The 12,588-nt window shown below is 33.6% G+C and overlaps 2 protein-coding genes across 2 annotated transcripts; one reads left to right on the forward strand and one right to left on the reverse strand.

Moving 5' to 3' along the window:
- The first annotated feature begins 3,574 nt into the window (after positions 1-3,574).
- LOC139524993 (putative nuclease HARBI1) lies at positions 3,575-4,477 on the forward strand. The gene has a single exon (XM_071320165.1). The coding sequence runs from the start codon at positions 3,575-3,577 to the stop codon at positions 4,475-4,477; it is 903 nt and encodes a 300-aa protein (XP_071176266.1).
- Positions 4,478-5,050: 573 nt separating this feature from the next.
- Positions 5,051-6,654, reverse strand: LOC139523195 (uncharacterized). Its single transcript, XM_071317013.1, has 3 exons — positions 6,485-6,654; positions 5,920-6,190; positions 5,051-5,773 (listed from the first exon to the last, which is right to left on the reverse strand). The coding sequence occupies exons 1-3, from the start codon at positions 6,533-6,535 to the stop codon at positions 5,616-5,618; spliced, it is 480 nt and encodes a 159-aa protein (XP_071173114.1). The 5' UTR covers positions 6,536-6,654; the 3' UTR covers positions 5,051-5,615.
- Between the last annotated feature and the right edge of the window lie 5,934 nt (positions 6,655-12,588).

Consider the following 12,588-nt stretch of genomic DNA (forward strand, 5'->3'; position numbering starts at 1 on the left):
GAAATTATGAATTTCCCTCATCTTAGTAACAACCAGTGGTAACAATATATATACCAACTTCATCTGCTTATGGGATATTCTTTTCCCAACTTATTCGGTAATCACGAGCATGCAGCAACTATTCAGACTTTTTAAAACGCCACCAGGGTCTCAACAGAAAGTTGATGAACAGGGATTTATAGAAGAACTTCCCGTCTTTTAATAACGTGTTATATATATAGTATTCTTTTATAGTTGTGTTTTGGAATATTACTTTTACTGTTTTTGGTGGTATCCATTTGACGTGGCTCTGTACTTACACATCCCGTCATTGTGTTATTGTTCTATGATAATTTTTGCATTCTAGTCTTTCATTTTTGCTAATAATATGCTTTGTCTATTTATATGCCTTTTTGCGTTTCTTTGTAATATATGACGGGGCACTGTACTTAAAAATCCCGTCATTGTGTTATTGTTCTATGCTAATTTCTGTATTCTTGTCTTTCATTTTTGATAGTATGTTTTGTCTAGTATTGTTTTGTTCACACATCGTTGTCAATATAATGGAATTTGATGCGACTGTCATACAAGTGAAAGGTTTAGCTAGCTATAAAACCATGTTTTATCCATATTTTTTTTACATAAGAAAATGCCTGTACCAAGTCAGGAAAATGAAAGTTGTTATCCATTCGTTTGATATGTTTGATCATTTGATTTTGCCATTTGAATAGGGACTTTCCGTTTTGAATTTTCCTCAAAGTTCAGTATTTTTGTGATTTTACTTTTTACGTGTGGCGTTTAAAGCATGCAACTAAAGCGACAATGTATCATTCGTCGGGAATTGCTGTCTAAGAAGGCATTCATGTGTGTATTTATCATAATTATACTATGTTTATTAAAAACATTCTGTCTTGTCAACATAAGTTACAAATAAACGTTAGAATTAGTAAATTACAATAAATACTCAAAACATGCAATGGAATGATTACTTTGAAAGTTAACGAATCCATCAAATCAATCAGAACGAATAATTGGAAGCGGACAATATTACTCTTAAAGGGGCATTATCTATCACATCTATGTTCACTGAGTTGACTTAAATTCTCATATTTGATTTAAAATGATTTAAAAAATATATCCGAATTAAAATGTCTGAAATAAACACTTAACAATGCATGTACTCGATAATAAATTGGCATTTCATGTGTGTTTTAGTCTAGACACCATCTAATTAACCGTCGAGAAGACCATTCCACTGTCACATAGCTAATATGAGAATTTGAGAAAAAAAGATAAACAGTTTTATCCAATCAACTAGCAAATCATGTAATATTAAGTTTGATTTTTATTTTAATTGAGCTTTTACGCTTGTTAATATTGCTTAAATAATTTTGTGATTAAAAGTATATGTAACTTAAATGGGCAATAGGTGTCAAATTCATTCTCAAATTTGATTTATACCATATTTTCAAATTACAAAAGAAACAATAATCAATGTATTCCCCGTTTCCATTATCGATTCTATTTTCTCGTAATATTGTATCGGCATTTCGTGCGTATTTCTATCTAGATGCCAGATGAAATCCGAAGACTGCCGATGGTCAGATAAACAAATTCAAAAATAAAAGAATAGGAAGATTGTGCAATCGTATAATAACTATTTTACCAGACATTTATGTTTGATTTCATGTTACACATCAAAAATGATATGTATGTCATCGTTTTACCTATACATATGAGAACAATTTGTTGTGCTACGGATTAGTAAGAAAATGGTTATTCCTTATTGCTCCCTTGTTATACATTTCAATGTTGACTGTATTTCCTTTACAATGAATGAACCACATGCGAAACATATCCGCAACTCATCCTCAGAACTCATCTCTGCTAAAGGTTAGATCAAAGGTTGCAAGAAATACAGATTTAACTGAGTTGAATCATTGACTTGCAAGCCAACAATACATCAACGACGTGGTTTGGTTTATTTTGACAAAATTGAACCAAACTGGCAGCTAATGTCGAAATACTATTGTATATTCAGCTTTTATACATGTTTGAAATATAAAAATCACAATTTTTTAACTGTTTTTTGTCTGATTCGTAGCTAATGCCCCATCAACTCTTAGGAAAACATAAAACATTAATAAAATAACGTAAAAGCTACATACACATGTATTAATTTTATAATTTTTCACTGAACTGTACTTGTCGTCTAATTACAAAACAAATAAATAATAAATAACGATATATGACAAACAGAAAAAAACAAATACATTTACTTTTAAACAAATGTAGCGATTACGAATATTATTGTCAAACAGATTACAAAATACGTTCGATTTACACAGAACACCTTTTACTAAAGACATCACATATTTTAAAAGTAATAAACTGGTCACATTTATCTTAATATATTTAGTTTAGAATATTCCGTCCTTGCCGATGATCGATTTTTTGCTCCAGGAAGCATTTGATTGCGTATAATATTTTGAGCCAGACAAACAAAAAATAACTGTCTGTCTCATGGCATCATCGACGTGATACTATCAAAAGATTTTTACTAGAGCCTTAGTCATAGACTTCTGATAATACCGATAATAACTGTTTTTTTTACAATTATGTAGAACTACCAATAACACATATAATAAATCCAAAAAATCATGCGTCTGTAATTAAGACAACCCCTCCCTTAGCCCCAGTCACACTGTCACGTTTCGGCTATCCCGTTTTGCTACGTTTTCAAAACGTAGCGAAACGGCAATATCCGTAGTGAATCGTATCGATCCGTACTTAAAACGGCTATATACGTAGTTATGCGTAGATTGATACGTGATCGGTGCCGTTTGTATTGGTCTGCACAATACAAACGTGACTAAAAATGAAAACGTAGTACTAACGTAGAAAAGCGCAGTAAAACGTAGAAGGAACGTAGAAATGCGTATTAGAAACGTACCTGATACGTTCTAAAACGTATTTGATTACAATCACTAGGTGTTATTACGTTTAAGTACGTATCTGCCACGTTGCATTAGGTTTTTGTACGGTATATTACGCTTCATGGTACGCATTAATAGGTTTCATCACGTTATTCTAGGCATTATTACGTATCGATGCGTATTACTACGCATGATTACCTTCTTCTACGTATAATCAAACCACGTGTATCTATATTTCTCGCCATTTGCTAAAATAGTTTGTCAGTCTTACAGCAAGATGGACAGACAACGGATGGAAATGACAAATTATGGATTATTGATACACAATCATATTTTGAAATTGAGAATGTTGTTAAACAGACACAGACATAAACGAATAGATCGCAGAGTGCGCACGGTATGGGTAAGGGATTGGATAGGTAGAAGATCTCAGTTTGGTTTTTATGCACAGCTGTTGGATGAATTGAGATGTGAAGACACCGTTTTTTTCAAAAACTTTTTGAGAGTTGATCCAACCATGTTTCAGGAAATTGTTAATAGATTAACACCAAGGCTACAAAAGAAAGACACGTGGTACCGAAAGGCATTGCCAGTTGGTCTTAAAGTAGCAATAACCCTTCGATATCTAACCACGTGCAGGAGGCAGTTATCATTCACTTATGTATTTATTTAGAGTGCCGCACAACACGATATCCAATCTTGTAGTACAAGTCTGTGAAGCAATTATTTCCGAGTATGCTGAAGATGTTATCAACACAGCTACGGAAGAAGCTGAATGGCTAGCCATTTCGCAAGAATTTAGTGATATGTGGCAGTTTCATCATGTGCTAGGTGCACTAGATGGGAAACACGTTGCTATCAAATGTCCGGCTGGTGGTGGTTCTAAATACTATAATTATAAAGGATTCCATTCTATAGTTCTAATGGGCTTAGTAGACGCTAATTATAAATTCAAATGGGTTAACGTTGGCGCACCAGGTGCTTGCTCTGATGCACAAATTTGGAATCAGTCAGACTTAAAAAGTCATATAATTGATGAGAATATGCACATACCAAAAGCAGAGCCTCTTCCGAATGATGACAAAGACATTCCGTACTTCATCGTTGGTGACGACACGTTCGCCCTCAGAAGTTGGCTAATGAAGCCCTTTTCTAGGAGGAACATGACCCTTGAAGAGAAAGTTTTTAACTACAGGCTATCGCGATCACGAAGAGTTGTTGAAAACGCATTTGGGATACTTGCAAATCGATTTCAATGCTTACTTTCAACTTTAAAGCAAGAGCCTAACAATGTCGTATCCATTATTCTGGCATGTGTTTGTCTGCACAATATAATGAGGATAAGATATCCAGGTGATCAGAGCATTTTGTTAGACAGAGAAGACGAGAACCACCATCTTTTACCTGGAGCTTGGCGAGACGAAACAAACCTGAAGGGCATTGATGATGTGCAAGATCGCAACTATCCTAGCAAGGCAGCAAAACAACAAAGACTGTATCTTAAACACTATTATTCGTCACCTGCAGGAAAAGTTCCATGGCAAGAACGAATGGTTCAATAACGTTTTTTAACTGTCTTATCGTAGTATATTTGAATGATAAGTATATGATTTGTACTTTTGTTTATTTAACTTTGAATGTATCAAAAAATATTATCATGATACATGTAATTAAACTTTAAGAAATTCTTCTATCAATACCAGTTTTCTGGTCTTTTAAAAACAATGGCACGCATGGGTCAGCATACTTAGGATAAATTGAAAATTTCATTATTATAACACTAAAACAACAAGACAAATCAAAATAAAAAAAAAAATTTGGGATCCCGCTAACATATTTAACCCCGCCGCATCATGTATGCATGTGCCTGTCCCAAGTCAAGAGCCTGTAACTTAGTGGTTGTCGTTTGTTGCTGTGTTACATATTGTTTTTCGTTCATTTATTTGTACATTAATAAGGCCGTTAGTTTTTTTTTCGTTCGAATTGTTTTACATTTGTCATTTCGGGTCCTCTTATAGCTGACTATGCGGTATGGACTTTGCTCAATGTTGAAGGCCATACGATGACCCATAGTTGTTAATTTCTGTGTCATTTGGTCTCTTGTGTAGAGTTGTCTCATTGGCAATTACACCACATCTTCTTTTTTTATATTAACCAACAAAATAATCACTCAAACGAAAAAACTTTTAATTTTACAGACAACTGTCATAATACATGAAATAAACAAACTGTCTACATAATAGAGTCGTCTTTTAATGTCATTCATATAAAACTTTAAAACACCTGTACGGTTCCTGGTATGAATAAGTTTATAATGAGAAAAGTGACGATGAGGGTGAATCAACGTTCATTGAATCCGATTGCATTATTACACTGGCAATACTTGATGTTGTAATATCTTCTGCGCATGTAACAGGTGGAGCAGAATGTGCTCTTATAGGTTCAATATCTGCTTGAGTTTTAGACCGGTTTTGCAGAAAGGCGACGTCCTGTCCAGGTAGCTGATATTGCTGCTGCCATGCAGGTAGGTACCCAACATTACTTGATTGATTACAGAAGCTGCCCATGGGAACATCCAATGCAGATTGTTGACCAGTGAATCCCTGCAACAACAAAAAAACATGACCATATAAACAAGTTTGATCAACTGTGTATCATCGGCGTTGGAATTAGGTACTAGAACTGGGGTTATGCGGGGTTTCAACCAGATTTATTGCCTTCTCGTGTTAGTCTTCCAAGCTGAGATCTCATTGACTCAACCCATGTCCTGAGAGTCTTCCAATCCTCTACCCCTAGCTCATTGGCTTTTGCTTGCCATCGTGTATTTTTGAGAGCAGTATCTTTGTACTGATAATGAGCTGAAAGAGAAGAAAAAAATCGGTCACATTGATTTTTAAATATAAAGACCATGCTGTAAGTTTATCTATGTCTACTGGTGGGGTTAATCTTTTGACATTTATTCTCCGTATTAATATTTTAAATTATAGCAAATAAATACATGTACCTTTGTTGTATAGAGGTTCGTTTTCTCTATACCAATCTGCCAACTCATCCTGCTTTTCTTGTGGTATTTCTAATGGCTTGCTTCTTTTGCGCTTCTCTTTATTGGTATTAGCTGGCTGTTCAGTATCACTATTTTGTGTTTGCTCATTTGTTTCTTGTGTATTAGTTGTTTCAGTCTCAGGCGCCACACTAACTATGCGGCCTCTGCCACGCCCACCACGACCCCTTCCTCTGCCTCTGGTCCTCATCAGAACGGTCTGGTTTGAAACACACTAAAAGATAAATCAAATACCGGTAAGAGGAAAATTGGATTTAAAACGGACAATGTGCAACGTAGAATATTTCAAAAGAGCAATTATTATAAAAGGGAAAGCATTGACAATGTTCTAACCAAAGCTTTAAATGTTTTTTCATGATTCATGTATCCACTCAACAAAAATCTTATCTGAAAGAAAAGACAATAAAATCTTTCTTTTGAGTACAAAAAATCTAAATTTTTAGACCATAAAATGGGAACAAAATAATTTAATTACAATGACAGATGTATTAATAATTATAAAGTGTACCTCTATTAATGTCTCCAGATTTGTTTTAGTTACTCTGCTCCCTCTTTGCATCTCTGTCCTTTCTAAATTTTATTGAATAATGATGCCGTTTCATGATAAGTGATCACAGCGTAGTGACACGTGATACTGCGTGCAATAAACTTGCTAAATCGTAAGAAATCTTGCAAAAGCGTACTTGAACCGATTTAGAAACGTACTTAACCCTAGTAATACGTAGTGAAACGTAGTAAACCGTAGTAAAACGTAGTTTATACGTACTGAAGCGTATTAAAACCTAATAGAACGTACCCCTTGTAGTTATAAAAAAACGTAGCAAATCGTAACAAAACGAAACAATACGTAGAAGAACGTATCAAAACGTGGCGTAAACCTAGTTAAACGTACGGACCGTTAAAAATGACAAAACAATGCCATGAAACGTAGCATTTCTACACGTACTAAAACCTAGCTGTCGAAACGTGACAGTGTGACTGAGGCTTTATAAAGCTTTCATAAAACTCGAGTTAAGACTTAATATCAGAAGAACCAAACAAAATCTCTTGATAGATATTTAAAAAATAAAACGTAAAACCCTTTTGATGTGCACAAGGCTTGTGAGTTTTTATACAATTATAATTTTTATCTGACGTATTTTTAACAGGGTTCAAACTGCAATATTCAACTGTAAAAACTGCCAAAAATAACTGTCTGACATCGAAAAGATACAATGCATTACCTAGCAACTTAAATATATTTTGTTCCACTGGATTACACTTGTCAAATGTGTATTTGATAAACGTTCATCAAAATAAACACGGGATATTCTATCACAGCGAGCTTTAAGATCTTCTATGTCAACAATATACTACTGCATATAGAATGGTGACAAACACATATTAAATGTACAAAAGCGACATAATTCAATAACTTTTTAAAATATCAATTAGGCCGCTAAACGATAGAAATGTCAATTGAATTAAAAATTATAATTAGAACCTGTATGGAAATTTTGAAATTCAACCATTATATAACGTGGGTTCTTAAATGTGTGTTTATCACAATGTGCGAGTATAACATATGTAGTATAAAGTACCATGAGTATTGTAACATTTATACCATACAATTTATAAAATTATCGTGGGTTGACAACTCATTTCAAAAGCATTGGTGATTTAAAAAAAAATGTGTGTAAGCTATACAAAACTGCTATAAAGCTAAGTTATCGTGCACAGATTTTAAAGATTGCATTAATAATTGACTTTAATTAATTTTCTTTATCAAATGAAGTACTATTTTGACACGGTGAAAGATAATAGATTCATTGTGAAGTGATGTGACAATTTTCCAACAAAAGTTAGTCACAAATGAAGATATTTTGTAAAAGAAACTACCTTCAAAATAGATAGAAACCTCAATTTTGTGTGGTTATATATGAGTGTTTACACATTGACCAATACTCACTTGTTAACAAAGAACTAAAAGGGACAAATACTACTTTTTTTGTAAATCACTTGTTTCAGAACATTCAAAAATTGTTAATCTATACTACATTTCAATGCACTTGTAATGACGTCTGTATATATTAAGCCATTATTTCCTTTGTATATAAAGTATCATATATACTGAGTGCCAATGAAAACGCAACACTTGGTTTTTCAAAAATAAAATTTATATTAGAAATCATAATCTTTCAAACTGAATTGTTCTTAAAAATTAACAATTCTAACAATAGATCGATATCAAACAAAAATGGTTCATTGTCATCTTTCGGGCGCAATAGATAAACGAAACATCCAATGTCGAATTACAAATCACAGTCCTAACTAAAAATGTTACAACCCCGTTGTGCAGCGCAATCTCGACAGCGCCGTGGAATTGATCATCCCGGACGTTTAATGTGATCTCGAGGAATGTTATTCCACTTGTCCTGTAAAGCAAACTCAAGCTGACTTTATGATATTGGTGGTGGTTTTCATCGTCTAAACCATGTCAAATCTGATGCAAAATTTGCTCTATCGGACCTAAATCTGGCGAAACGCACGACTTTTGGCCAAGGCTGGTGCCAAACGTCTATGTAACCACCACTGATGATTTTTGGTACATAATGAATGATTTTTGGTCTACAGAATTCGATGTTTACACCAGACAGCCGTTTAGATGTCGACTGTGGTCCTCTTTAACCGTTGAATTTCTGCGCAAATGGTGCTTTACTGAAATTGCTCCATAGGATCTACCGTGACCACCATTGAACTCACGTGACCTTTGGACATCCATCAGAGTCGATATCGGATATGTTAAAGACCAAATGTATCGGTTTTGCTGAGCGTTTCTTGCTTTTTGAACCCCGGGATGTGGCTTATCATTAACTGATCCATTTTTGTTGAATTTGTGGATGATTTGGGTTATTGTATGCTGTGAAAGGCTTCATTGGATCATGCCCGAAACTGCATGTCGCTGGTTGTCAGAAAGTCCTGGCATTTACTCAGATGTTTATTGCAGTTTCCTTACAATAAGGGCGGGAAAATTCATGACATTAGCCAAGCTTTAAATGACAAAATCGTGAAAATGGTGCGTATGTTGAAAAGCGGTGAACTCGGTTTATGTCCGTTCAAAATAACCCTTACTTTGCATTTGTTCCAAAAATCACCCAACCCTAAAGTTGTCGACAATTGTCTTTAAAGTCATTTTCAACCAACTTTACAAAGTTCTAATATAAAATAAATAAAAGTTATCAGACTTTTTTGAAAAACAAAAGTGTTGCGTTTTCATTGGCACTCAGTATATATGGAATACGTCAAATACATTGTATTGCAACAACTGACATAATCACGGCTGGTAATCTACACACGCAGAACATTTGGTTCTGCAATGAAAACCGTGAGAGGATTTTCAGGTTGTGCTTGAGTGGAGCAATTGTCACCACTTCGAAAGGTATATACATTTCTAAATCGCAATTTTCTTTTTCGACTGATCCAAATATTAAAAATCGGAGAATGCTATGCTGTGGTGAATACTTGAACAAAGAGATAGATGTATCATTTACCGTTGTACGTGGAGTTGAACTCCTACAAAATCAGTTGCCGCACGAGAATTTGCCTAAAAAAGTGACATTTAAATTTTGAAATGGTTATAATTACAGACCCTCAAGTTCAAATTTACTTTTTATTTGGTCAATGGGTATGAATATCGTTTTAGGCGGTGTGTACGCTGTCCGGTGTTGATCGACATCTAAATAAATTTAAAAACCTCATATTTTCATTATGTCATGCGTGAGGGGATCGGTTCTGATTGAGGACATCGTGAATGCGTGAGAGGACGTGAAATCATAATATTATATCCAAACTATTAGTCTTTGAAAGTTGCCTAAATGTGGTCAGATTGTTCATGAAAAAACACATTTTGTGCATAAACAAAATTAATGAGATAGAATTTTAAAATACATTGTGGGAAGATAAAATTTTGTCAACGATTTGTTTCTAGCTACAAATAAAAGTTGAAAAATTTCATATCAGCCCAGTATACATTTTTTACGAAAAGAGTTAACTCCCCTTGTATTGAGTATTTAAAAAAAAAAAAAAAAAAAAAAGATGAATCGCGAAAATACAAATTTTGATATTTGTTTGAATAATTTGATTTATACAATACATCACAAAGTTTCTGTATATGAATAAACAGTCTAACCAATAAATTGCAAATATGTCTCCAATAAAGGCAACAGTAGTAAACCGTTGTCGAAATTCATAAATTGATTGAGAAAAAACAAATTCGGACTTCAAACTGAAACTGAGGGAAACACATCGAATATAAGAGGAAAATTACGACACAACACAAACACAACATTAAACTTTAACACACACAGAAACGAATTACAATTCAACAATGGCCATTTTCCTGACTTGGCACAGGACATTTTAAGAAAAAATGATGGGAGGAACCCGGTTTTGTGGCATGCCAAACCTCCCGCTTCTCCGGCAATGGTAAATATATCATTTAAAGACAACATTACATGACAGGACTACAATACAAATAAATGAGAGAACATATAGGTCAGAGAAACACTCCAATTATAGCTAACAAAAGGTACCAGGTTTAAAAAAAAGTTATACGCCAGACGCGTCTTTCGTCCACACCAGGCTTACCAGTGACGCTCAGATGAAAAAAGTTCGAAAGCCAAGACAAGTACATTGAGTACCAAAAGTTCCAAGAAGTTGTGCCTAATACGGCTAGGGTTTCTGCCTGGAATAAGAACATCCTTGTTATTTCGAATAATTCATAATTTTGCAACTATTGATGTTTTATAAAATGACTATATAATAGATATACATGATAAAATCGAAGCGGTGACTAACTACACGATAAAAACGGATACATAAAACAACATAAACCAGCACATAAAAATTCACAGCCGAGTTAGCCAAAACCATAAACGCACAAAGTGACGTCACATATGAATTTCTTAAACAATATCCCCAAAATAGGATAGACAGAATTCAGGATTAGATTCGCAATACTGATATAAAATTTATCAATAACAATGAAAATTACAATATTAATTAATATCAAATTGTGGTAGTAAACTATACCGATTATTTGCCCAAATCCACGAATTTAGGCACATGCCGTGTTTGAAATTTATTGGTTAGACTTTTATTCACAAAAAGAAAACTTGGTGATTTATTGTTATTTCAAAATTCTATCTCATAATTTTTATTTTTGCATACAAATTTGTTTTTTCATAAACAATCTAACCGTATTAAGGCAACTTTCAACAACTGATAGCTTGTATATAAAGATATGATTTCAATTCCCCTCACGCATTCACGATGTCCTCAATAAGAACCGATCCCCTCACGCATAACAAAATGAAAATATGAGGTTTTTAGATTTATTTAGATGTCTATCAACACCGGACAGCGTCCACACCGCCCAAAACGACATTCATACCCATTGACCGAATAAAAAGTAAATTTGAACTTGTAGGTCTGTTAATAGAACCATTTCAAAATCTAAATGTCACTTTTTTAGGCAAATTCTCGTGCGGCAACTGATTTTGTAGGAGTTCAACTCCACGTACAACAGTAAATGATACATGTATCTCTTTTTTAAGTATTCACCACAGCATAGCATTCTCCGATTTTCAATATTTTGATCGGTCGAATAAGAAAATTGCGATTTAGAGATGTACATACCTTTTGAAGCGGTGACAATTACTCCACTCAAGCACAACCGGAAAATCCTCTCACGGTTTTCATTGCAGAACCAAATTTTCTGCGTGTGTAGATTACCAGCCGTGATAATACTAAATTAAATTATATATAACAGCTTATTATCAACATAGTGTTGCATATATAACTGATAAATCAGTTATCTTTCTAATAAGTATGTGATAATATTAAAGTCCTTTACTACAGGTCCTTGTCATGGTATCCTGAAAATATCGATAATAACTGTTTATAAATAATACAATTTTGCTATCGATTCAAACCCTTCTTCCAATATGTAGTCGATCTCAACCATTGAGGATGATATAGCAAAACACATTATTTTTATACCAGATTACCTGTAGCAAGAATATGCTTAATTTGAGAAAAGAGTGTATGCAATAACATTAAGAAGTCTTTTCATTTAAATAAAGAAAATTATATGTTTTTATTATTAGTAGAAAAGGTTGGGTTATTTTTTTTCGTTTACCCATACTTCTAACATGTTTGTAAATAACATACAGAAAGTAAATTTTGGCTTTTAAATTTTAATTTTTATTTCAATTTACCGTTAAAGCTGGTATGAAACGTTGTTATGACTTCATATTCGAAGAACCAAACATATTTACTTGATAGATATTTTAAAAAAAACACCTAAATATTGTATTTGCTTTTCTTAACAAATGTAATAAACAGCTGCGCCATGAGTGCACGATAAACCCCACGCCTTGTGTGGAAGTTTTATGCAATAATCATAAATAGTTTCTGAGAAAGTTTAAAGATTAACCATATATTGTTTTTGAAAATTTTGAATCAAAACCAAAAAGTATACAGATCTTTAGATTAATATAACAAAGAAGTGTGTAAAGTTTTAAACATAATCATAAATTGTTTTTGAGATACGGCGCGACATGTAAAAAAAAC

Source organism: Mytilus edulis, chromosome 5, assembly GCF_963676685.1.
Source record: "Mytilus edulis chromosome 5, xbMytEdul2.2, whole genome shotgun sequence".
Classification (NCBI taxonomy): domain Eukaryota; kingdom Metazoa; phylum Mollusca; class Bivalvia; order Mytilida; family Mytilidae; genus Mytilus; species Mytilus edulis.